At 42.8% G+C, this 27651-nt stretch overlaps 1 protein-coding gene across 4 annotated transcripts in view; it reads right to left on the bottom strand.

The window, feature by feature from the left end:
- The window catches only part of LOC129853509 (sorbin and SH3 domain-containing protein 1), an 82025-nt gene that overhangs the window by 24282 nt on the left and 30092 nt on the right, over positions 1-27651 (bottom strand). For all 4 annotated transcript variants that reach the window (XM_055919663.1, XM_055919638.1, XM_055919646.1 and 1 more), the window contains exons 2-14: positions 22193-22235; positions 20654-20749; positions 19824-19940; positions 18651-18760; positions 18191-18320; positions 17341-17495; positions 16850-16910; positions 16618-16695; positions 14927-14962; positions 14602-14698; positions 13181-13295; positions 11525-11608; positions 563-612 (exon numbers count right to left, since the gene is read on the bottom strand). In XM_055919663.1, coding sequence (XP_055775638.1) covers positions 563-612; positions 11525-11608; positions 13181-13295; positions 14602-14698; positions 14927-14962; positions 16618-16695; positions 16850-16910; positions 17341-17495; positions 18191-18320; positions 18651-18760; positions 19824-19940; positions 20654-20687 — 1067 coding nt within the window. In that variant the 5' untranslated portion in view covers positions 20688-20749; positions 22193-22235. The remainder of the gene's footprint in view (positions 1-562; positions 613-11524; positions 11609-13180; positions 13296-14601; positions 14699-14926; positions 14963-16617; positions 16696-16849; positions 16911-17340; positions 17496-18190; positions 18321-18650; positions 18761-19823; positions 19941-20653; positions 20750-22192; positions 22236-27651) is intronic.

Genomic DNA, 27651 nt, shown 5'->3' with positions numbered 1-27651 from the left:
TACATCTCTGCTGACAAAACAACAAAGAGATCAAAGTCGTAGCGCTGCTGGTTTGCTTATTGATCGAACACCCACTTTCATATCAATGTTATTCTCGTTATAAGATACAGGCTGGCTTCACACACCCACTCTGGGGAGATAACAGATAAAATTACGTAGCTGTAGGGTGGAATAGAGCGGAGTTCCCTGTCTCTCTCCACTCACAAATGTCATCCAGGTTTGACTCGGGGGCTGTTTGCTTTCAGCTTTAAATAAATCGCCATATAGTAGCCATGTCCCCAACACCGCTACCTCCCAAAACCTCTCCAGACAGAGGACACACTGTACTGGCAGCGTTTACACTCGTTAATAGGAACCTCTCTCTTTCGCTGTCCCCCCCTCTCAGGAAGCAGCAGGAGTCTCCCCCCTTCCCTAAATGGGGAAATCTCCAAAAGGTGTTAAAATGCTTAAAATCCCCTGCTGACAGCACTCCTAAAAACGTGCCATAAACACAGACAAACACACATTTTGGAATGGATAAGCATAAGACAGAAGCATAGAGGTAAGAGAAGCATGGACTTACTACTGCTGTAGTTCGGCGGGTGTTTCCAGGGGGCTAAAAGAGGGGGCACTCTGCAACAGACCAAACAAAGAAGTCATTGATAAATCCACAGGAAGGTCTCTTCCAACTAGAATAGAAGCAGGAGCATTAGCTGTGGTGACTGGCTCTCTTTTCTCTTTCTCGTGTGTCTGTCTGAAGTGTCTCCAAAGCCTGGGATTGTTAGCTCTGCTGAACGAAGCTTTTACATGGAGGAGCAAGCGTGTGTTTTGGCACGCTTGCAAGTTGGAGAAAACAAGCGGCAGTGAGGAGGGGGGTGGGCGTGCATCGGTCAGGGGCGCCCATGCGGGGAGGGGGCTGTCACTAGGCTCAGCCAATGAGCTGGTGTCCCTCACAGAGGGCCTCTCTTTTGTCTGGTATTGAGTCACTATCATTACCACTGGACCAGACCAGGGGACAGTTAACCAGCTGGTGGTGCAAGCAGGCCAAATTACACACACACACACAAATATCATCACAGTGTGATGCTGATAACAACAATCCCAAAACACAATAAAAGCCTTGAGAAACACAGTCAGAGGCATTACAATAACACACAAATAAAGTAAAACTGACACAATGCCATGAAGCATAAGCACAGGCCAACATACACAAACAAACAAGGAAAGGGTGAGTGAATACGTTTTTTTTTTATAGGACTTTGCCGTGCGAGCTGACAAAACACATAGTTATCTTATTTGATGTTATTCTGGGGCGGTTCCTAAAAGTCAAAAGAGCCATTCGCTGGTGGGGTAGCACCCGCTAGCGCTTTGAATGGTTTAGAGCTGGCTAATTTTAGACCACTGTTTCTGTTGCTTTTCTCCATGCGGACATCACAGAGTGTAAAAATAACAGACATGACAGGCGGGCTATGAATAAAAGCATAAGTGTTGTTTGCAAATAAGATTACACAATCCCAAGCGCCAGCCTGGCCCTTCTAAAAGCACCTCTCCCCCAACCATACATGTCCACCCCTGCCCCATCCCAAACAGATGACCATACCAGACCGGTAGCATACTGCACAAGCTCATTTCCCACAACATGCCTTCCTTGTGGTTGCCAGGGGAGGAGGATCATTAATAACCTTTCAAAATGAATGCCTATCTTTATAAGATCCGAATTCAGCCTGGCAGGTATATAGACTAATCTATTTATAAAGCCAAATGTTCCACAGGCGCCTTAGCCCTTCTTCGAGAACATGCCACCGCCACTGAATTATCTGTGTCTTTTCACTCTCTTGTCTTCCTATCCCTCTCTGTCGGACAGAACTGGGTTCAAACACTTTTGGAAATCATTTCAAATACTTTAGCTGGGCTCGATTGAGCTTGCCTGGCGCAATGGAGCCAATATAATAGTTGCAAATCTGCAAACCCCACACATCTGGCACTACAAGAAGGCTAAAGTAAACACTAAAAGTATTTGAAAGACTATAAATACTATTTGAACCCAGGTCTGCTGACTGATCTCCCAGTCCCTCTCAACAGGGGATGAAATGGATGGTGTCCCCTGGTACTTGTGAGTAATTGAGCTGACACTACACTGCTCTGATGGGAAAAAATAATCATGAAATAGGAGTGAGAGACTTATGTGAACTAAAGGAAGGGGATCTCATTCTGATTGTTTACAAGAGATTTACAAGCCTGGGGATTCCCAGCGATCTTCATTAGGTGTATGGATATGTGTTTAGTGTATGGCAGGTGAAATAACAATTACAAGCTGAAAAGATGTAATGCAAAGGTTCACTCATATTTTTGGGTGGAAAATATGATTTAACCTTCCATGTGAAACATTCCATATAAAGTGGAGTACAAAATAATATTACTGACGATGGAAAGTTAATATGCATGAACAATTGTCACGATCATGCCAAGATCCCCGAAGTCAAACAAGTACTTTAGACAGATATTGCCGAGATCTGATGTCTCTTTGTGTGTAATGTGTGGTTTCACTGGAAATGAAGGGACACATAAAATATTTAAAGCTGTTTACGAATCTAGGCGGATGAAGGTACTGTGAATTCCTTTCTCTGGACCCGTCAGTGGAACACTGCGTTAACAATGTTTGCACATTTTCCAAACAGGTGTCTGTGATGACTTTGCTGCCAGGTGATATATATAGGCCAACATTGCAGGTTGGGGATCAGGGTACTTTGTTTATTCACATTCCAAAAATAGGAATCATGAGTGTAATGGGAGCCTTTCCTTCCAAAAGTAAATGTTTAGACAAGTTCTTATTAAAAAAAATCAGCTCCCCTAGCATGTTGTTACTGTTATAGCTAGAGATAAAGGTTAAGTCTATAACTGAGGTTAAATATGAAAACAATGAGCTGAGGGGATTATGGGTTACTTCCGGTCGAACATTAAAGTCGCGGAGAGGTTCATAATGGGCACGTCCCAAATGGCACCCTAGTCCCTATATAGCGCACTACTTTTGACCAGGGACCATCGGGCTCTGGCCAAAAGCAGTGCACTATATAGGGACTAGGGTGCCATTTGGGATGCCCAGCCATTCAGTGTATGAATCCGTACAGAGACTGTGGTCAGAGTCCGACACTGTATTAATGGCCCCACATGCAGCTGCCCTCTCAGTGACAGCTTACGCCAGACAGACTAGTCACTGACGCAGTCACTCAGTCGGGACACAGAAGGCCAAAACTTTCTTCCTAACCATAGATATGCATGGTATTTTGCTTCCGTTTCACCTTGTATGTCCATGGAGCTGTGATTGAATGTGACTGTAATCATATGAATGCCGAGGCCTTTGACTGTGAGCTCATGCATAAGTCGTGACCTTTGTGAGGTATTAATGGTTGATGTGATCAAACAAGAATGTCAGTGCATCGATCTGGTTATGACCATGATTTTGGAGCGACAAGGATTGTGATCATAAGACAATGCACTACAAGTATAACAGGTCAGAAAACCACTTTATCTATTGTTAGATCGATACTCTGTCAAGAAACCATTAAGCTGCTGGGCATAGGCAAAAATAATAATAATAAAATAAAATATATATACACACACACACAGAACCAATCAAAAGTTTGTACACACCTACTCATTCAAGGGTTTTTCTTTATTTGTACAATTCTCTACATTGTAAAATAATAGTGAAGACATCAAAACTATGAAATAACACATATGGAATCATGTAGTAACCAAACAAGTGTTAAACAAATCAAAATATATGTTATATTTGAGATTCTTCAAAGTAGCCACCCGTTGCCTTGATGACAGCTTTGCACACTCTTGACATTATCTCTAACAGCTTCAACTGGAATGCTTTTCCAACAGTCTTGAAGGAGTTCCCACATATGCTGAGCACTTGTTGGCTGCTTTTCCTTCACTCTGCGGTCCAACTCATCCCAAACCATCTCAATTGGGTTGAGGTCGGGTGATTGTGGAGACCAGGTCATCTGATGCAGCACTCCATCACTCTCCTTCTTGGTCAAATAGCCCTTACACAGCCGGGACGTGGGTTGGGCCATTGTCCTGTTGAAAACAAAAGATAGCACATTTGGACTCATCAGACCAAATGACAGATTTCTACCAGTCTAATGTCCATTGTTCGTGTTTCTTGAACCAAGGAAGTCTCTTCTTATTATTGTTGTCCTTTAGTAGTAGTTTCTTTGCGGCAATTTACTATGAAGGCCTGATTCACGCAGTCTCCTCTGAACAGTTGATTTTGAGATGTGTCTGTTACTTGAATTCTGTGATGCACTTATTTGGGCTGCAATTTCTGAGGCTGGTAACTCCAATGAACTTATCCTCTGCAGCAGAGGTAACTCTGGGTCTTCCTTTCCTGTGACGGTCCTCATGAGAGCCAGTTTGGTGGCTTTTGCGACAGCACTTGAAGAAACTTTCAAAGTTCTTGACATTTTCCGTATTGACTGACCTTCATGTCTTAAAGTAATGACGGACTGTCATTTCTCTTTGCTTATTTGAGCTGTTCTTGCTTAAATATGGACTTGGTCTTTTACCAAACAGGGCTGTCTGCTGTATACCCCTCCTACCTTGTCACAACACAACTGATTGGCTCAAACGCATTAAGGAAAGAAATTCCACAAGTTAACTTTTAACAAGGCACATCTGTTAATTGAAATGCATTCCAGGTGACTACCCAATGAAGCTGGTTGAGAGAATGCCAAGAGTGTGCAAAGCTGTCATCATGGCAAAGGATGGCTACTTTGAAGAATCTCAAATATAAAATATATTTTGATTTGTTGAACACATTTTTGGTTACAACATGATTCCATTTTTGTTATTTCATAGTTTTGATGTCATCACTATTATTCTACAATGTATTAAATAGTAAAAATGAAGAAAAGCCTTTGAATGAGTAGGTGTGTACAAACTTTTTGACTGGTACTGTATATATTGTGAAAGAATACTCAGGTTTCTTCCATAGGTTGATTGTCATGTGTTAAATGGACATACATGGAGTCTAGAGTCACTAGACCTTCTAAGAAGGAGTCATCATCCCATGAGCACTCTGAGAACTCATAGAGGTTACAAGCAGCCTGTAGAGTCACCATAACCAAGAAGAGATATGCCAATCAAACCCCAATGTGCCGGCATGTCTAGCCCACCCCTTGAGGGTCAAATACTACACATACCAGGTGTAGCAGGAGCTTTGAGTTAGTCAGACATCAAATTGAGCTCATCTGGAAACCATCCTACTTGGAGGCCAAGTTTTTAGTACTACCCCCTCCTAATCCTAATATAACCAACCAGGAGTTGCAGGACAGGAGTTGCTGGAGTCTGAGTCAGACAATACTTTCCATGGATAACACTGACTTAAAGACAAGGTTGGGAAGATGGGAGATTCTTAAGCCTGCCCTGTGTTCAGCTGACGTGAGAATATGATCTCATGTAGTCAGTGGCTCCGCATCATACGATCCAGGGTGTGGTTTCCAGGCAGACTCCGCTGTGGAGGTTGGTCCTGACTGACTTACAAAGCAGAAGGCAAGGAGACAGAACATCTGTTTGTGGGCAGCCAGTGAGTCTGAATACTTGTCTGGTGCCAACTGGAGCCCAAGGCACGTAGCCTAGCGGTATTTGTCAAGCTGCCTACTGTATATCAAACTTATGATTCAACTTTGACAACATGCCCTCACTTGGAAAAGATACTATAGTAAATACAGTGCCTTCAGAAAGTATTGAGACCCCTTGACCTTTTCCACATTTTGTTACGTTACAGCTTTATTATAAAATGTATTAAATGAAGTGTTTTCCTCATAAATCTACACACAATACCCCATAATGACAAAGTGAAAACAGGCTTTTAGACATTTTTGCAAATGTATTAAAATGTAACGTCCTGACCAGAGTTCTTATGTGTTTGCTTGTTTAGTGTTGGTCAGGACGTGAGCTGGGTGGGAATTCTATGTTGTGTGTCTAGTTAGTCTGTTTCTGTGTCCAGCCTAATATGGTTCTCAATCAGAGACAGCTGTCAATCGTTGTCCCTGATTGAGAATCAAATATAGGTGGCTTGTTTTGTGTTGGGGATTGTGGGTGGTTGTTTCCTGTCTTTGTGTTTTGTCTGCACCAGCTAGGACTGTGACGGTTAGTTTGTTTTATCATTTTGTATAGTGTCTTGTTTTGTGTTAATTAAATAATGGAAAATTACCATGCTGCACATTGGTCCTCAGATCCTTCTCGCCTCTCCTCGTCTGAGGAGGAGGACTGTAACGGGCTTCCTTCTTCTCCTCATCCGAAGAGGAGTAGCAAGGATTAGACCAAAATGCAGCGTTGTGATAAGACATGATTTTTTAATAAACAAAACAGAAAACACGACGAACACTTGAATAATTACAAAAACAATAAACAACGTAGACAGACCTGGACGACGAACTTACATTAAACACGAAGAACGCATGAACAGGAAAACTGACTACATAAAACGAACGAACGAACAAACAAAACCGAAACCGAAACAGTCCCGTGTGGCGTAACATACACAGACACTGACACAGGAGACAACCACCCACAACAAACAATGTGAAAACACCTACCTTAATATGGCTCTCAATCAGAGGAAATGAAAACCACCTGCCTCTAATTGAGAGCCATATCAGGTTACCCTTAAACCAACATAGAAACACATAACATAGACTACCCACCCAAACTCACGCCCTGACCGTCAAACACATACAAAATAACAGAAAACCGGTCAGGAACGTGACAAGGACGACTTAGACTGCCGTTACAGAACCACCCACCAAACTCGGACCAAGCAGCGTGAGTACGGGCAGCAGCAGCAGCGACCCACTACACAGGAATCCTGGACATGGGAGGAAATACTGGAAGGTAAAGGACACTCGGCTCACATTGGAGAATATCGCCGCTCTCGGGAAGAGATGGAGGCAGCTAAAGCCCAGGAGCGGTGGTATGAGGAGGCAGCACGGAAGCGTGGCTGGAAGCCCGTGAAGAAACCCCAAAAATGTCTTGGGTGGGGTGGGGTGGGGGGGGGGGGGGGCTAAAGGGTAGTGTGGCGAAGGCAGGTAGGAAACCTGCGCCCACTTCCCATGCTTACCGTGGAGAGCGGGAGTACGGGCAGACACCGTGTTATGCGGAAGAGCGCACGGTGTCTCATGTACGTGTGCATAGCCCGGTGCGGGTTATTCCACCTCCCCGCACTGGGCGGGCTAGATTGAGCATTGAGCCAAGTGCCATGAAGCCGGCTCAACATATCTGGCCTCCAGTACATCTCCTCGGGCCGGTGTACATGGCACCAGCCTTACGAATGGTGTCCCCGGTTTGCCAACACAGCCCAATGCGGGTTATTCCACCTCCCCGCACTGGACGGGCTATGGGGAGCATTCAACCAGGTAAGGTTGGGCAGGCTCAGTGCTCAAGGGAGCCAGTACGCCTGCACGGTCCGGTATATCCGGCGCCACCTTCCCGCCCCAGCCCAGTACCACCAGTGCCTACACCACGCACCAGGCTTCCAGTGCGTCTCCAGAGCCCTGTTCCTCCTCCACGCACTCTCCCTGTGGTGCGTGTCTCCAGCCCAGTACCTCTAGTTCCGGCACCACGCACCAAGCCTCCTGTGCGTCTCCAGAGCCCTGTACGCACTGTTCCTTCTCCCCGCACTCGCCCTGAGGTGCGTGCCCTCAGCCCGGTACCACCAGTGCCGGAACCACGCACCAGGCCTATAGTGCGCTTTGAGAGTCCAGTGTGCCCTGTTCCTTCTCCCCGCACTCGCCCTGAGGTGCGTGTCTCCAGTCCGGTACCACCAGTTCCGGCACCACGCACCAGGCCTACTGTGCGCCTCAGCAGGTCAGAGTCGGCCGTCTGCCCAACGCCGCCTGCACTGCTCGTCTGCCCAGTACCGTCTGAGCTGCCTGCCTGCCCAGCGCCGTCTGAGCCATCCGTCTGCCCAGCGCCGTCTGAGCCATCCGTCTGCCCAGCGCCATCTGAGCCATCCGTCTGCCCAGCGCCATCTGAGCCATCCGTCTGCCCAGCGCCATCTGAGCCATCCGTCTGCCCAGCACCATCTGAGCCATCCGTCTGCCCAGCGCCATCTGAGCCAGCCAGTCAGGATCTGCCAGAGCCGCCAGCCAGTCAGGATCTGCCAGAGCCGCCAGCCAGTCAGGAGCTGCCAGAGCCGCCAGCCAGTCAGGAGCTGCCAGAGCCGCCAGCCAGTCAGGAGCTGCCAGAGCCGCCAGACAGTCAGGAGTTGCCAGAGCCGCCAGACAGTCAGGAGCTGCCAGAGCCGCCAGCCAGTCAAGAGCCGCCAGCCAGTCAAGAGCCGCCAGCCAGTCATGAGCCGCCCGCCAGTCATGAGCTGCCTTTCATTCATGAGCTGCCTTTCATTCATGAGCTGCCTTTCATTCATGAGCTGCCTTCCAGTCATGAGCTGCCCTACAGTCATGAGCTGCCCAAGAGTCATGAGCTGCCACTCAGTCATAAGCTGCCACTCAGTCATGAGCTGCCACTCAGTCATGATCTGCCACTCAGTCATGAGCTGCCACTCAGTCATGAGCTGCCACTCAGTCATGAGCTGCCACTCAGTCATGAGCTGCCACTCAGTCATGAGCTGCCACTCAGTCCGGAGTTGCCACTCAGTCCGGAGTTGCCACTCAGTCCGGAGTTGCCATTAGTCCAGAGCTGCCCCTCTGTCCTGAGCTACCTCTCTGTCCTGAGCTACCTCTCTGTCCTGAGCTACCTCTCTGTCCTGAGCTACCTCTCTGTCCTGAGCTACCTCCAAAATCATGTGGGGTCCTTGGGGAGGATTCTTAGGCCAAGGTCGTGGGCGAGGGTCGCCACTCAAAGGATGCTAAGAAGGGGGACAAAGACAGTTGTGGAGTGGTATCCTCGTCCTGCGCCGGAGCCGCCACCGCGGACAGATGCCCACCCAGACCCTCCTCTTGAGTTTTAGGGGTGCGTTCGGAGTCCGCACCTCAGGAAGGGGGTACTGTAACGTCCTGACCAGAGTTCTTATGTGTTTTGCTTGTTTAGTGTTGGTCAGGACGTGAGCTGGGTGGGAATTCTATGTTGTGTGTCTAGTCTAGTCTGTTTCTGTGTCCAGCCTAATATGGTTCTCAATCAGAGACAGCTGTCAATCGTTGTCCCTGATTGAGAATCATATATAGGTGGCTTGTTTTGTGTTGGGGATTGTGGGTGGTTGTTTCCTGTCTTTGTGTTTTGTCTGCACCAGCTAGGACTGTGACGGTTAGTTTGTTTTGTCATTTTGTATAGTGTCTTATTTTGTGTTAATTAAATAATGGAAAATTACCACGCTGCACATTGGTCCTCAGATCCTTCTCGCCTCTCCTCGTCTGAGGAGGAGGACGACTTAGACTGCCGTTACATAAAAAAAAACCACAGAAATACCTTATTTACATAAGTATTCAGACACTTTGCTATGAGACTCTAAATTGAGCTCAGGTGCATCCTGTTTACATTGATCATCCTCGAGATGTTTCTACAACTTGATTGGAGTCCACTTGTGGTAAATTCAATTGATTGGACATGAAAGGCACACACCTGTCTATATAAGGTCTCACAGTTGACAGTGCATGTCAGAGCAAAAACCAAGCCATGAGGTCAAAGGAATTGTCCGTAGAGCTCAGAGACAGGTGGGGTAGGGTACCAAGAAGGGTACCAAAAAATGAATCAAAGAACACAGTGGCCTCCATCATTCTTAAATGGAAGAAGTTCGTAACCACCAAGACTCTTCCTAGAGCTGGCCGCCCAGCCAAACTGAGCAATCGGGGAGAAGGGCCTTGGTCAGGGAGGTGACCAAGAACCCGCTGGTCACTCTGACAGAGCTCCAGAGAAGCATGGTGGTGGCAGCATCATGCTGTGGGGATGTTTTTCAGCGGCAGGGACTGGGGGACCAGTTAGGATTGAGATGAATGAACGGTGCAAAGTACAGGGATATCCTTGATGAAAACCTGCTCTAGAGCGCTCAGGACCTCAGACTGGGGTGAAGTTTCACCTTCCAACAGGACAATGACCCTAAATACACAGCCAACACAATGCAGGAGTGGCTTCGGGACAAGTCTCTGAATGTCCTCGAGTAGCCAAGCCAGAGCCCAGACATGAACCCGATCGAACATCCCTGGAGAGACCTGAAAATAGCTGTGCTGTGACGCTCCCCATCCAACCTGACAGAGCTTGAGAGGATCTGCAGAGAAGGAATGGGTGTGCCAAGCTTGTAGCGTCATACCCAAGATAGTTTTTTAGAATAAGGCTGTAACGTAACAAAATGGGGAAAAGGTCAAGAGGTCTGAATACTTTCTGAATGCACTGTAAACCAGACTAGACAGCACTCCTTGATTCAATAAGGCCTGTCATGTAATGATTGTGTGGGCACTGTAATACTCTTTTCACACTACCGGGTTGAGCCAAGCAGAGCCAAGCTGTATTGTGCTGGCCTGGTTTTATCTACCATAGTTGTCAGAGACTCTACTGGAAAGGACCACGTGATAGGAAAATATCTGAGCCAGCACAATACGGTTCGTGTCAGCATGATTGTGTGAAAAGGGTATAACAGTCTTGAACTAAAGTATTACCCACAGTTGAATCACCTTGCCCAGTCCTCTGGGGTATGCTATGTGTCCTCATTTGCAGGGTGCCCATAAATGCAACAACAAAAAGAGTTCCACATGGGTGCTGAGTTAATGACATGGCACAGGCGGCATGGTGCCAGTGTTGGCATAGCCTTGAGGATCCTGTTGTAAGGGACAAAATACAAAGATGGCCAACTGCACCGACAGCTGTAGCGTTCATCAATTATTCTTTATCATCATATACAGTAGCAGTAGGACACCTAACCCGAATTGGGTATATAATTAGCCTAACATATGGACAATGTTCAAAAATGTAAATCGCCTAATGACCGGACAGGAGACACTTCTGCTGTAGGTCGTCATACAATGCTCAGCTGCCAGCATAGTTGATGTAGCTAAGTTACAATCCAAACACAGCAAGCCTCACAGATGAAGAGCAGTCACCAAGATATACAGCATAGAGGGGGATTTTGTCTTTATATAAGACAGCACACTTCCAGGGGTTATTGAAGTGGAGAGACGGAGTTGGTCTTCAATGTATAAAACTTGCCAAATTAAACATAATTAGCAATGATAGCATAACAAAACAATTATCTGCATTTCTTTGCCCATAGACCCACTTCCGACTGATAGTAGAAAGAAAAATATAACAATGTGTTGTATATACTGTACAATGATAGAGCTATATCTAGAGTTGATTGACTACCTAGAGCTGGGAAAAGTGATAGCAGGCAATAACTCAAGGTAAGGCCCCATTACGCGAGTTTTAGGAGGGGATAACGTTTTTGGTTAATGTTGAGTAAAGGTTTGCAAAAGTTGTTGGAGTTGTCGTTACGGACAAACATAGTTTGTTTAGGCATTTAAACATGGATGTTATTATCACATGCATTGTTTAAATACACCGTCACTTTTAGACTGTGACCACTTACCGCTTTATCAAAATCCATCTCTGAAAAGAATCTATACCAAGGCTCATTCTCTAAATGTACATCTTCTGGACTTATGTCCTGAGTCTACGGGGCCATGGCAACAAGGAAAAGAGGAGAAAGACAAAGAGAAGACAGTTCAGACAGCACATCATTTACAGACACAGGCAATGAGGCTATGACACATTCTTGATGTGATCCAGACAACATTCCCGACCGACATAATGAATTTCTAAACAAGAGTTCACAATCAGAAATAATTCCTAAAGATTTGTCTTTATGTGCCGGTGAATTATCCCAGGTGAAAAAAAGAAGGAAATTTTGGAATATACTTATACTGATTTGTTCTCAGATGTATAAAGACATAGAATGCACATACCACGTGACTTCAACAAATAATATGAAGCAGTCATCTGAATCGTACTCAACTGTAGTGTGCAGTGTGTGCATACGTGTAAGAGAAGATAAGCAAGTGTAATACTACATGTTTTCATGGGTCCCATCTGCTTTTGTGTTCTTATTTGTGAAATATTCTTATTGTACTTATTCTAAATGTTAATATAAATAGTTTACTAGCATGTCAATTTGATTTGATTTGTTTATATCAATCATTGAGCCACAATGGCAATGAGAAAGACAAGAATCGCCAGAACTACAGCTACAGTATATTAGGCTAAATGAAAGTAAGAGACCGTATAGTCCGCCGTTAATGCTGCCAGGAACCTGACACAGAACCACTGACCGTGGTCTGTAATTACAGAGACTGTCACGTCACATGCAGTGTCTGTCTGACAATGATGGACAGCATGAACAAGGCCCTGTTCTCTACTGTTCAGTATGTGGTGCCACTGGGATTGGTCCAAAACCGCATCATAACCCTTAATAACTTACCATAAAAGACAAACAATGATTGCATTATGATATAATCAAATAACTATTCTACTGTAGAGGAGATGCAACTCTATTCTATTATGTATGAGCCACACAAAGAGGCTGCTAGCTAAACCAACTGTCCGCTTAAACATATATGCAGCATTTATTTAAAGGCCTACTCCTTAATGAATCTCACGAGGTATTTATAAGTGATACTCTTTAAGAATCAATGGGTGCATGCCATTAAAAATGACTGTAAATATCACAGTGGGCCTTTAATTCCTCTTTGATGGAGCTGATTCTATTATTTCAATTGAAACCTGGTAGTGCACACTGTATTGGGACAATGATCTACCTACCGGTATTCATACTGTCAAAGGTAATGAAAAAAGACACCCCACAAGGACATTGCCTGATGTCACAATATCCATTGCATTATTTATTTTTTACAGGCATTTGTCCAACTCCTTTCCCAACAAATTCAAGCCAATTCAAGCCAATTCAAGCCGTTGGTTGAAACACTGCAAGACAATGGCCATGGCTTGTAAGTGATACCTACACACCGCCAGATAGGTCATCTGTCATTGTAATAGGATCCCCCTTTAGGAATGTTGTACACATGGAAATTCAGTCTATACATACGTTGCCTACTAGAGCTGCCCTAGTTAGCGAAGCAGCCACCCTAAGCTCTTAGAGGGAAATAGCTTACACAACATGCGTAGTATAGAGACTGCAGAGGCAAACACAGAAACACACACGTGGCACTGGATGCATGGCTGTCGTTACCTTTCTCTCCAGTTTCAGCACCGATGATTTTCCCGGCTCGTACTCGAAGATGCTTTTGGGCTCGGCACGGTACTTCCTGGTGTCTACCTTTTTGTCAGGGGGCTCCCACTCGTTCCTGCAGGAGGGAGGGGAGAGCAAATCCCTATCAAGTCAAGCAGTCTCCATGGCAACCGGCTGGGGCTAGTTTTTGGGGTGACAGCTCTATTATCAACAGCGTTTTCCCATACAGGAAAGCTTGTGCCCCTCCCACTCTCCATCTCTTTTTCCATGTCGTTCTCTCTCTCTCGCGCTCTCCATCAGAGCTGTCTTATAATTTTTTTTATAAATAATAAAATATACAGTCATGTCAAGGCATGAATCGAGTCATGCTAGCTAAGTAAACTGAACCAAAGACCCTAGCTGCATTTCCTGCATTTCAATGTGATCTGCTTCAGGATATAGAATTCCACTATGGTTCCTTTGGTTCCACCTTGGTTCCACTATGATTCCACTGGGAATAAGCAAAGACTAAAACAATTGGGCCTAGTGTTGCATTGAATATTTTTACGTAAGTTCGAAACAAATGCTATCTTTAACACCCGTTAGTTACCGATCAAACAGCTTATTGTAGTGGGAAAATCCAGGTATTTCATCAAATGTTACTTGTAAAAACACAAAAGTAATTGTCAAAGAGAAGAGAATAATCCACAAGCGGTCAACAAACACAAATGCGGCCTCAGAAGGTTCAAACGCTAGAGGTACAGTAACTACAGGAAACAGATATACACCAAGGAAGGTGCTAGAGCCAACCAGGCACGCCATCCTCAGCTTCCGTGCGCAACAGTTTATCCTCTATCACCTGTCTTCTTTCATTAATGAATCACTCCTTCCTCCACACGCCTAGGAGAGCGGATGTTCTTTGTCAGCACTAACATTTAAGGGGAGAGGTGAGGAGGCTGTTTAGTCACATCTAGCATGACAACAAGCACCTGAGGTAGTAGAGGTCAGGGAGGACCTAACTGGAGGTTACCACGGTTACCGCGTTTCAACGTCAGAGGTGAGGAACAGATGTACTGCTCTTTGCTCGTCTACTTCTAATTCCTAAAAAAACCCCACATCTAATATAAACACAACATTTGAATCCTTAAATCTTTGACAAGCATGTGTTCAAGTGTGCCGGTTACATGTTACGTGGTGTATGTACACTGTACCTCATTAAACATTCACTATCACACCAAACATGAATATAATCGTATACCTCTTACTGCATCTCATTACAGTCCCTCGCGTAAAAGTGCTACCAAAAATGCATTGCCATGTGAACTGCTCTGGAGATGCAGTGAATGTATTATGAAGAGTGAGTTCAATGGGTTAAGAGGTCTTCGCGGATACACTATACTACTATCCATGTTAAAGGGAAGCGGCAATAGAAAATGACTTACCTTTTGGAAGGGAAGAGGGAAGAGGACCGGGTTGGCACAGGCATAGACGACCTATGGTCAACTTCAGCTGCACTTTTTGACCGTGGGACCCCTTTCACTGAACATAAACACACAAGAACAACAGACACTGCTGTGAAAGCGGCCTGTAATGTTTAGCTTAAACTGAAATAAACTGACATCTCTTCCCAGTGATGAAAGTGTCTACTGTACAATTTGATTGTACAGTAAAATGTAAACAAAATCCAAAGATCATGCTATTTGAGAGCACAATATGGATATCATGTTAATTTCTCAATCTATGAGAATGACAATTTCCAAAACTCACCATCTTCCACAAAACCGTAGGGGGAGGGACCATCATCTGAAAGAGAGAGAAAAAACATTAGTATCTATTGACTATAAACATGTACTTACTAACATACACAAGGTCGATCCACTGGCAGTTCCACTTGTATAGGGTCTAAGCTATGCAATGTTAATCAAGGGTGACCCAATCTATTGTCATTTAAATTAGCTTGTTAAAGTGGTGCTACATTTGTAGACACTCTAACCAGTAGAGGTCACTTTGGTAGCAGCAGTGCCACACTATAATGACTGTACTCTGTGAACTGCTTATTATAGGACCGAGATTGGGAAACCCTGCCTTAATGCATGTTCGAAGTTATATAGAACAGAAGCGTGATTAAGAATAAAAAAAAATATAAAAACAAAAAAAAATATTGGGGGTCGATTACAGACCAAAAAGGCACGTTATAGCAATAACATGCATCCACAACAATAGCTTTCCTGGAGGAGCCATATTTATTATTATAAACATCTAATCACGATTAAAATTAATACTCAAATTCAGATACATTATGCTGATATATACAGTATGTATTTCAGGTATTTCTGCTGTAACGCAGGGTATAGCCAGAACCTTATATCACATTTAAGGCTATAAGACCCGGTACAGCTCTTCAAAGGGCACAGTAAGCGTCTCCTCCTCTTCTGTAATTGCCCAGTACAGTATGTCCTTTATTCCATTAGTTCAGACATTATATTTCTTCAAACACACTGTAAATAGAGTGCTATTCATAGGTTGTGTCAGTCAAAACCCTTTGGAAGAAGCATTACTTCTCTAAAGATGGATCCAATCGATTTAACATCCTTATGAATAAGTAATGCTGTTCTTGGAAATCTCGGAATAGTCTACACATTTCGTACAAACCTTCTTCGATCAACTGTTTGATTTATTGATCAATTGATTGATCGATTCAGTGAATAATTAGACATATCAGCTTGCCTGGAAGCAGACGTGAGCAGAAACAAAGGGAAAGGAAGTAGATCTATACACAGTACATACTGTACAAAACGGCATGCAATGGCATTTATGATTTAAAAACAACTGTCAACTGGTAGATGGGTAGTACAAATAGTAAACTGTTAGATAGTACAAACAGCTAAATAACTATTATTTCAGTGGGTCAATACAGAATAACTGAATACACATACACACACAAATACAGCGTTTTTACACCGACTAGACCGATTTAAACTAGTCTAGTGTAAAAAGGCTAACATTATACTGTAGATGGAACACAGGCCGTGTGGTCTACTACTGCCTGGACAGTACATACAAAGCCTCTCTGTCGTGCTTGTTTGTTGTAATCCATGCACTTGAGCGTCATCTAGTGGCTCAAATCTAGCTATGACTGTACATACATATATATACATTTTAAAACATGAGCAGAGCTTCCAATCCCTTGTGTATGGATTAGTTAATGCAAAATGTCATGTTTTGCATTCATGTTAAATATCAAACAGTTAAAGGGAATTCGCAGTGTAGTTTTCTATTAGTCTCACTCTTAGTTTCGCTAAGCAATCAAGTGCTCAATTTACTGACCCATTTTCAATTCTATCAAGGCAATGGTACGTAACAAAAGGAGAGTCAATGCAGTAATGAGGTCATTATAAAGAAGGAATTATACATGATTAGTAAAGTCAGGAAGTGGAGCCATGATTGCAATTGGGTACCTGTGGTTTTCATCTGTCTAGGATCATAGAATTCAGGGAATATGTAGGTGGGGCGGTATGGGTTTTCCTCAACAGGTTCTGAGCGAGGTGACGGAGACACAAAACACACACAGCATGACAGCAATGAACACACTCACAGACTCACAAAGACAACGGCTTGACAGAAACAACTGATATCAAGTCAAAACACACACGAGAACAGTGAGTTTGATGTTCATGATGATCCCCTTACCTGGAATTCTATGTATTTGTTTGAACATGTTCTTGTACCAGTCCTTGGACTTCTCTGTGTTCTGAAAAGAACATAGTCTTGGTTTTTGCCATATCTAAAAATTAACAGGGGTTCTGACAAATATATGGGTAAGAGTGGATTGGCGATTGGCAGTGAGGCATATTGATTTTCAACACTGTATTCCAATAGCTGCAGGAAGTAGGGGTGCTGATAAATCAGAATATATATATATTTTTTTAAATATCACAAAAGTACCATACTGGGCCTTTATTACTCCTGTATGAGCGGACCAAAATAGCTATCAGCAGCATGGGTAGAACCCCCCAGGCCTAAACATCTTCCTGTAGCCATGTGTACTCCTCAGCATCAAATAAAAAATGCCCTGTGAAGATTATTTTAAAAAGGCACAAAGTAGATGACAATGTTTTCGGGCCTCATACAATTATGCACGACTCATAACATCTGGACTGTACATAGGTTTGTGTTCTTACCCGTACTGGCAGGTTGGGCTGGTTCAGTGGGCCCAAGACAGGGGATTGTGAGAACTTCATCCTCTTGCCGTCCATATCTGGGTGTTGGCTCTGTTCTCTCTCTGCCCCAACTACAGGTCCTGGATCAGACAATTTGTCCCTCTCTGGGGTGGGGTCTGAAAAAGCCAACATTGCTGTGTCAAAGGGAAGAGAAGCCCGACAGTGGGTTCTACTAGTCAAAATGTGTTTCCCTTGATGAGTAGATGACCTGTACTATAGGTCTACATAAATGGTAGGCAACCAATTTACCCCGTATAATCCACAAGCATACTATGCAAATGACATACAGTAATTTCAATGGTGAAACATGATTATGACCAGACAAAAACCACGGCAATGAAAATACTTAGCTTGAGATACCAAATGATATGTAAAAGTCATTTATCAATCAGATATCATTGAGTACTCTCCATCCGTGAGATTTAAAAAAAATCCAATATCTCAGAGCAGGAGCATGAAAACTTGGCGCATTGGGCCGATATGAGGCTGACGACAAACATATTCAGCATGCTGTGTCAACTGAAAAAAGCATCCCAGACACATGAATGCACAAAAAACAATGCAGCAATATCTGGAGACTAAACAAATATTGCTAACAAAACTGCTATTGGCACACAAAGTGAAGGACAATGGAGCATTGTTGTACCTGATTGATCTGATGTTCCATACTTTTGATTTACTTAAAAAAAGCTTTCAGTGTCGGAACTTTCCATTTAAACAAATCAATGGAGTCCATACTTCACAGTGTGGTCAACTGTTTGCATGGCAATTTCACCCACATACAGTACTACCCAGAACCAGAGGTGCTTACCTCTGTTGTGTTGTAGCAGAACTATGGTTGGGTTGACAGTTTTGGTGGTGGATGGGTAGGCAGAGGTAATATGGCTCTGAATGTCAAAGGCAAGAAACTGTTGTTCTTCGGTGCTCACAGGAGAACTTCCCTGGTCATAAGTGAATAAAACTCGTGATGCTGTTTATCTTTATTAATGAAATTGTAAGTGATGATGTTCCTCTCTTATAGAAGTTTTGGATAATAACAATAAACTAAGTAAAAGGCCAAGAAGTTGCATATTAATACATTCTGGTTTTGCAAAGAAATAATCACTTCAATTGACTCGCAACAGCAAAGATACACCAAATATAGCTATTTCTATCACAATTAAATCTGGTTTTAATCACATTAAACAAGCATAGCATTATCCAATTTACAGTATTATCCCATAAATAGGGGAAATTCACAAAAGCTTATTCACTGATTAGATAATACATACCTGGGGTTGAGTTCTGTTGACTGTAGGTAAATCAGCTGTGATGTCGTGGAAGCATCCCTCAGCCAATCCTGTTAGAGAGCTGTCTCCATTGATCTGGCCGATCCAACTACCTGAAATGATCCCAAAACAATCTCATTTTGGCCAGCGAATAGCAGTGCAAGACGATCCTCTCAGAAACCTAACAATACTGAAAGATACACAAACTACTGTACTCTTGGCAATGTTTGCCTTTTGGCGATGAACCTGTTTCAGAGATTAACACCAAACTACAAACAGGAAACAATTAATCCTCAATTAAATAAATCCCTGGATAATCCTGCAGGGACAAAAAGCTTCCCATAGTGCTTTTCCCGTACATAGATGCTAATATCCCCATGGAGAAATAAAATAATGATTCTCCCGCAATCTGTGAACTTTGTTATCAGAACAAGGCGCCTATTCAGTGGTCTGTAAAGGCTGTTTGTTCCAATGGCCTTTATATTCAGGCTCGCAAATAAAGCATCTCCCCAAAAGCCTTGGCCAGTCTCCAGCCCAGTTCTAACATGCTGAAGGCAACAAACAAGTCCACAGTCAAGGCCCTGGTTCCAAAGTGCAGTGTGGGCCGGTCCGAACAAAAGAGGTCTTTGATGAAACACATGGAAATATGAGCAATCATGGTCAATGATTCTGTGTTGTGCTGGGCAACCAAATATAAATACACTTTGAAATGTGTCAAGTTCTCACTTTAATATCAAAACCTACTGAAATATGTGTATAAGTGAGCCCAGCTGAACTTCATGAAGTATATAAAACATTTTAAGACCTCTATGAACAGAAAAGCTTGTGAATTACGGTGAATTCTTCTCCATATCCATCAAGATCACTATGGAAAACAAATGACTAAATAGTCATTAAAGTTAGTGATTCATACTATGACATAATCAATATATTACAATATGTTATTTTGTTAACGGGAACATTTCCTTCCACTTTGAAATCGTTTGTCTCATCAGCTATTACTCCAGCTAGACAACAGCTCTCTAACCTGACCACTTTTCACAGAGCGATGCTAGCGTACCACTCGACTCTGTAATAGAAAGAAAAGTCAACATAATATCAGAGATATTAGATATAATGCACATATGATGTGATATCTAAGTCTTGAGAGCAGCTGTAGCACTCTGGTTGACTTACCTGGTGCTGTTTCGACGTTGGACTCTTTACTGACGCAGTCCTCGTCGTCTATGTGTACCAGAGTGGCCCTCAGAGTCACGACCCCCTTCCCTTTACACACCCTTGTAGGGTCCAGCTCTATAGACAGATAGGCAGGTACATGCAAGGACGTTACCACTAGACTGACTTACATCGGATGCCCATAGTCACTCATTCTTCAATGCCAAAATGTGCGAGACAACCTCGCAATTCTACACTCTGTTTGAATCTAATCTCAGTAAGCTTCAAATCACCACAGCTCTATTGCCTCAGGTCCTGAGGGAATCCATGGTACCTCAATCCCCAAATTATAAAAATAGAATGTAAATGTCAAATCCAGACCAACACTAATACTCCCCACATCCATATCATGAATTATATGCTAACACCATCAGTCTGTCATTATATCCAATTAGTACAACGGGGGCGCAGCGGTCTAAGGCACTCCATCTCAGTGCTAGAGGCGTCACTACAGACACCCTGGTTCGATTCCAGGCTGTATCACAACCGGCCGTGATTGGGAGTCTCATTAGGGCGACGCACAATTGGCCCAGCGTCGTCCGGGTTTGGCCTGTGTGGGCCGTCATTGTAAATCGGAATTTGTTCTTAAACTGACTTGCCTATTTAAATAAAGGTCAAAAAGAGACACTACCGTAGCTTACAGTTGTTTAAAGTGAATGCACATCGTTAGCAAGTGAGTATTGAAAGGATCCTCCTCGGCATATCCAGTGTGTCAGAGGTGTCCTAGAGTACAGGCTGATGAAAGATAAATGAGTTGGAGGGGTGGAGGAGGAGTTAATGAGTGTGTTCACCTGCAGCCGGAATTAGGTCAGGAGAGCCTTTCATGCTTGTCAGAGGGGTGATTCTGACTGCAGACAAACAGCGAGGACCTGAGGAGACCGGAGGAACTACCAAAACAACAGACAGTGTACAGGTGTAAGCTGGGCGACAAATTGTGCAAAGTGAACAGGGGGAATAGTATACAGTTGCATTGGCAGGGAAGGGGTGTTAAGTGTATTAATTGTCAAAATCAAGGTAGCCCTTTCCTGCAGTCAATGACCAAAAGCGCCCTCTTTGGCCTCATGGGTGGAATGTTATGAATATATTTCATAATTTCATAATTAAAAAATATTATTTCAAAAAACCTAATGAAAATCCGGTGTCTCTGTGTCAAACAGTTTTGTTATATTTCAATTCAATCTTTTGTAATGTATATAAAGTGTAATATTGGGAACTCAAAATATAATACACTTCAACTCGATATCTGACATTGTACTGTACAGGTGTCTTCTGTTTTAAAGCCCATAACCATATACGTGAGGTGTATACTTTGTTTCAAAGTAGATTTGTTTAAGACTACCAAGAATCACTCTGTGTGACCCTGATTTAGCCCACTGCAGTAAAAGGTTAACAAGAGAGATGCACTATGTATTTTTTGTTAACAAGAGAGATACCATCCCCTCTCACACCCCCTCCATTCGATCCCTGGGTGTAAACAAATGTATTTACCTGAACCTCACCAAGAATGGGATAAGCCAAATAGTATACCCCTGTCTTTCTGTAGTATACAACAGATTTGGGGGAATATGGGGCTGATGAGCACTGCAATACTTAACATTGTAGACATTGTAGACAGTTATTACATACACAACATCCTCATGAAAGAAAAAAACACACATATTTTGAGACAAATAACATCGAGGTGAAGTGGAGCTGGAAGACATATTGCAGAAAGGAGCTGATAGTGGCAGATCGCTGTGACAATGACCTTTGGAAACATAAAGGACAGTGGACCACTGTACTTTTGACTACAGAGAACAGAGCTACAAGTGTACAGTAACAGATGTTACGGACAATTGTTGTTTAACTATTTAAAATGATGTGTATGCTACATCACATACAGAACGGTGATGAAATCTTGCATCTTACCATGTAACGTTCCCTCTGATGAGTAGACAGCATTTGTGTGTCCCCTTCCCCTAAACTGTCAATGCCTCAAATGCATGCCATCTCTAACTCTGCCCACTCTAACATGTAGCCTACTGTATGTTAGCCCTCCATCATAAAATATCACTTTTGTTGTAGTTCATTGCTTTTGTTTCTCAATGCTTAGTTGATTGACTAGAATTTATGGTTAGTGGTGTAACATACGATAGGCATATTTCTGGTGTGATTATGCTGCTTCAATTATCAAAATGAACTTGATAATTTTACACTCAACCAAATGAACAGGCATTGTGATCAAATATAGGATTGAAGACCCTAAACATCACTAAAGCCTTCTGGGACCACAGAACTGAGCTATGCAGTATAATAAGAGACATGAAAAAAAATAAGGGGATGAAACTTACTGGAGGATTGTTCAAATCTCACACTGCCCTCTGTTGGTCAGCCCTGGAACAAAAGAAAGTCAGAGGGAGAGTTATTGAAGAGGAAAGCAGATTTGAGCAAAATGCATTAATTTACAGCATAGTAGTCCGTTTTTTATGGGCCATCCTGGGGAGACCAGGAAGTGTGAGCAGCAGTTTGTTTCTAGGCAGGAATAGGCTGGGATATAGTCGAAACTGACAGTAATCAGGGATGTTGGAAAATATTTGTTTTGACAGGGGGTGTGGGACCACCTATTTGCGCATGCACAATTTATTTATGAGCATAATAGTAAAGGCATGTCATTTAGCTGTAAATGTATTACCCTTTCATATGGTGTGAACACAGCCAGACATGATGTTTTCATCTGATTGTCAAACAAATCACTTCAAAAAATAGGCTACCTGTGCACGTGTTATCCACTCTATGGTCATGTTACCCTGCTCAGAAGTTGCAAGCATCTGAGAGATCGCTATAACATACTGTATGATGTGGTTAACTGATAAGTAAAAATACCTATCCAGGCGTTGTAAGTATCTTGGCATGCGTCAGAGGAAAGGGCAGAGGAAAGCACATTATAATTGACTCGTCCACTGATGTCCGCATGCGTCACGGTCCTGGCCAGTCATCTTTGCCTACTCAGGCTACTGTTCCCTCTATTTCTGATATTTTTCTGCATATAATTTCCAACATTTGGTAGGCTATTTGTAAGCCACCTGTTCTATAATTAGATAGGCCTACATGCATCTTCTCTTCTGTCATTACCTGCAGACTTAGTAATTTGGAGGCCACAGGCAGAGGCCAGTCTTCAAAAAAATAGGTTACTTTTGCACGTTCATCCAAAATAATTCCAGCATTCGAACAGTGCACTATGCACCCGCCAACTTTCCTTCAATTCACAAGTGACTGAAACTACCTCAACAGAGAAAGCATCCAAGCCGCGAAACAGCGCCCCTCTGTTTTACTAAATGTAGCCCACGTATCTGATGCTGTCTGGAAAAAAAGAGTATGACATGCCACTCTTTTTGGCCAGACAGCATCAGATACATGGGCTACACATACACCACATTCGGAAAGTATTCATACCACTTCACTTTTTCCACATTTTGTTACGTTACAGCCTTATTCTAAAATGTATGAAATTACATGATTTCCTCATCAATCTACACACAATATCCCATAATGACAAAGCAAAAAATGTTTTTTAGAAATGTTTACAGACGTATTTAAAACAGAAATATCACATTTACATAAGTATTCAGACCCTTTCCTCAGTACTTTGTTGAAGCACCTTTGGCAGCGATTACAGCCTCAATTCTTCTTGGGTATGACGCTACAAGCTTGGCACACCTATATTTGGAGAGTTTCTCCAATTTTTCTCTGAAGATCCTCTTAAGCTGTCAGGTTGGATGGGGAGCATCGCTGCACAGCTACTTTCAGGTCTCTCCAGATATGTTCGATCGGGTTCAAGTCTGGGCTCTGGCTGGGCCATTCAAAGACATTCAGAGACTTGTCCCAAAGCCACTCTTGTGCTGTCTTGGCTGTGTGCTTAGAGTCATTGTCCTGTTGAAAGGTGACCCTTCGCCCTAGTCTGAGGTCCTGAGCGCTCTGGAGCAGGTTTTCATCAAGGACCTCTCTGTACTTTGCCCCATTCATCTTTCCCTTGATCCTGACTAGTTTCCTAGTATCTGCCACTGAAAAACATCCCCACAGCATGATGCTACCACCACCATGCTTCAACATAGGGATGGCGCCAGGTTTCCTCCAGACGTGATGCTTGGCATTCAGGCCAAAAAGTTCAACCTTGGTTTCATCAGACTAGAGAATCTTGTTTCTCATGGTCTGAGAGTCCTTTAGGTGCGAGCTGTCATGTGTATTTTACAGAGGAGTGGCTTCCGTCTGGCCACTCTACCATAAAGGCCTGATTGGTGGAGTGCTGCAGAGATGGTTGTCCTCCTGGAAGATTCTCCCATTTCCACAGGAGCTCTGTCAGAGTGACAATGGGGTTCTTGGCCACATCCCTGACCAAAGCCATTCTCCCCTGATTGCTCAGTTTGGCCAGGTGGCCAGTTCTAGGAAAAGTCCTGGTGGTTCCAAACTTCTTCCATTTAAGAATGATGGAGGCCACTGTGTTCTTGGGGACCTTCAATGCTGCAGGCATTTTTTGGTACGCTTCCCCAGATCTGTGCCTCAACACAATCCTGTCTCTGAGCTCTACGGACAATTCCTTCAACCTCATGGCTTGGTTTTTGCTCTGACATGCATTGTCAACTGTGAGACCTTATATAGACAGGCGTGTGCCTTTCCAAAACATGTCCAATCAATTGAATCTAACACAAGTGGACTCCAATCAAGTTGCAGTAACATCTCAAGGATCATCAATGGAAACAGGATGCACCTGAGCTCAATTTCGAGTCTCATAGGAAAAGGTCTGAATACTTAGGTAAATAAGGTATTTCTGTTTTATTTTTTAAATAAATTTGCAAACATTTCCAAAAAACAGTTTTTTATATATATTTCCAAATGACATACGTTTGAAGGTTTTCAAGGAAATGAAAAGCTGTGAAAACGCTCCAACATGAATCTGAGAAGATTTGGATGCATATTTTATGTGGTAGAAATATATGGTTGAAATACCCTACTGTCAGCTTTTATGTCGCTGACAAAGACAGCACTTTTGCACGGCCCCTAAACATGCATTTGCATTCTCTCAAGATGCCGAATGAAAGTAATCATATTTCTCCACTCCTATTCCTGAGACAAAATTAACATTATTTTACTGCAAGTAATAATATTATATTAGGCTACATGTGAGAGTTTTAGGCCTACAGTCAGTGTCTATATTTCAGTTACTACAGTAGGCTAAATCTTGAATGTCCAAATATGTATTTTTTACTTCCGCCGTCTTTTACAGTAATGCACTTGAACATGAAAAGGATGACATTGTATAGGCCTACATGGATGGATCAAGTAATCCTATTTGAACTAACATTTTCATGAATCACTTTAACACACTGAACTGTAGTCCTATCTGTGCTGCTGTCACTGATGCATAACATAGCTGCATCCAGCTTATGAAAGAAAGGCCACACCTATGGTTGTGTTACATGCTGAAACAGGATCTAAGACGTCCAGAGTTACTTTAAGTGGAACAAGAGAGACCCAGAACACATCAATTCAAACACATTAACAGAACAAATGAGCAGCCTAGGAATGTATGCTAGGGTATTCACCTCATTACCCATTAGTGGTATGATTATGTACACAAACAATACCAGTGTCATGACTCTCGAGATAAATTACTCCCGCTCTCACTCGAGACCCTATTCAGCGCCAGCGCAATGGGCCAGCTCAATCAAGAAACAAGCCCTCAAGCTTTGTCTATAGACTCTGATACAAATGTTGCAAAGCAAAATGCCAAAAACATCGCAATAGCCAATTCCACTCAGACCCCGAATAGTCGATATGACACATCACGTAGTTGCGAACAACCACTCCACTTTGTGGGGAATATGACCATAAAACGCAACTCAAACAGCCCATACTGAACGAGGCCGCCAGAACAGGAAACAAATCTAGTTGTAAACTTCCCCATGAGAACAGAGAGGAGAGGACAGGCCCCTCAACGTGGATAACCTTAGAATACATCTGAGATATCACTGAGGTGTACCACACTGGTTGTAAAAGAAGTCCAATGGACTTTCCACCTCCAAAACAAATGGCAACAATATTCATTCCTTGAAATATGTAGTCTCAACTACAATGCAACTAGTAAAATGCTCTAATCATGTATTCCGGTAGGATAACATAAGGATAACATTTCCCTTTGGGTACCAGTACCAATGCCAGCAACAGTCAGTCCAGCCAAACTCAGTAAGAAGGTTAGAGACCTAACATAGTCAAATTGCCCTTGATAACAGTGACAGAGGAGATAGTAGTCACATTGAATAATCCTGTCACATTGTTTATTATTTTGTGATGTCATTAACTTCTTGCAACTATAGGGGGTGCTGTTTCGCATTAGCATAATTTTCTCTACAGATTAAACTGCCTAGTACTCAATTCTTGCTCGTACAATATGCATATTATTGTTATTATTGGATAGAAAACACTCTCTAGTTTCTATAGCCGTTTGAATTATGTCTCTGAGTGAAACAGAACTCATTCTACAGCACTTTTCCTCCCAGTGTGTGAGATTTAGACATCTTGGCCTCTGGTTCCAGATCAGTTTTAAAAGTCTCTGTAAATCCTATGAGATACAAACACTGCCCACGCCTTCCTCTAGATGTCAGTAAGTGGTGACAATTTGAATGGAGTCGATTGCGCAATCATTGGCTCTATAAATCACCAAATACCGGAAGTAGCGTTCCTTTGGACACTGCGCTCAACGCAAGAAGGATATCTGACTGGCCTTTTTCCAAGCCTTGGTTTAGCCAGTAATATAGCGTCGGTCATCTTTTTACTCGTTATAGGTGTTAGAAACATCATAAGGTAGTTAATTTAAACCGTTTTATAGCAATTTATATCCGTTTAGTGCGATTTTGAGGCATTGCTTTGTAATAGACTTTGAAGCTCCGGGCACGTTTCGGGGTCCCGGTCGTACGTTAGTGGGCATTTCGACGGACAAGTGGACATCTTTCGACCAAAAGAAGATTAGACCCAAGAAAGGATTCATTGTCCAAGATTCTGATGGGAGAACAGCTCATAGTAAGAACAATTTATGATAATAAATCGTGTTTCTGTCGATAAATGTTAAACGCTTATGCCGCCATTTTGTTTGCTATAGCTTCGCTTGGCGCAACCTGTATTGAGAAGTAAGGATAATTTAAAAAATGTAATTCCGCGATTGTATTAAGAATTAAATTGTCTATCAATCGCTGTCCACCCTGTATTTTTTAGTCAAGTTTATGAGTATTTATGTATAAGACTAGATCACTGTCTAATATGGTGCAGGACATTTTCTGACCAGCTGAGCTACTTTTGTCATTGTCTAACCATGATTTTGGTGGCTAAATATGCACATTTTCGAACAAACTATATATGTATGTTGTAATATGATGTTACAGGAGTGTCATCTGAAGAATTCTGAGAAGGTTAGTGAAAAAATTAATATATTTTGGCGATGATTACGTTATCGCTCTCTTTGGCTAGAATCAATGCTCTGGTAACGTTTGCATATGTGGTATGCTAATATAACGATTTATTGTGTTTTCGCCGTAAAACACTTAGAAAATCTGAAATGTTGTCTGAATTCACAAGATCTGTGTCTTTCCATTGCTATGTGCTGTGTATTTTTAAGAAATGTTTTATGATGAGTAAATTGGTAATACACGTTGCTCTGTGTAGTAATTCTAGGAGCTTTGGTGAGATTTGTGATGCTGGCTGCAATGGCAAACTATGATTTATACCTGAAATATGCACATTTTTCTAACAAAACCTATCC

This window comes from Salvelinus fontinalis, chromosome 1 (genome assembly GCF_029448725.1).
Source record: "Salvelinus fontinalis isolate EN_2023a chromosome 1, ASM2944872v1, whole genome shotgun sequence".
Lineage (NCBI taxonomy): Eukaryota > Metazoa > Chordata > Actinopteri > Salmoniformes > Salmonidae > Salvelinus > Salvelinus fontinalis.
This window is presented reverse-complemented; position numbering and strand designations above follow the sequence as displayed.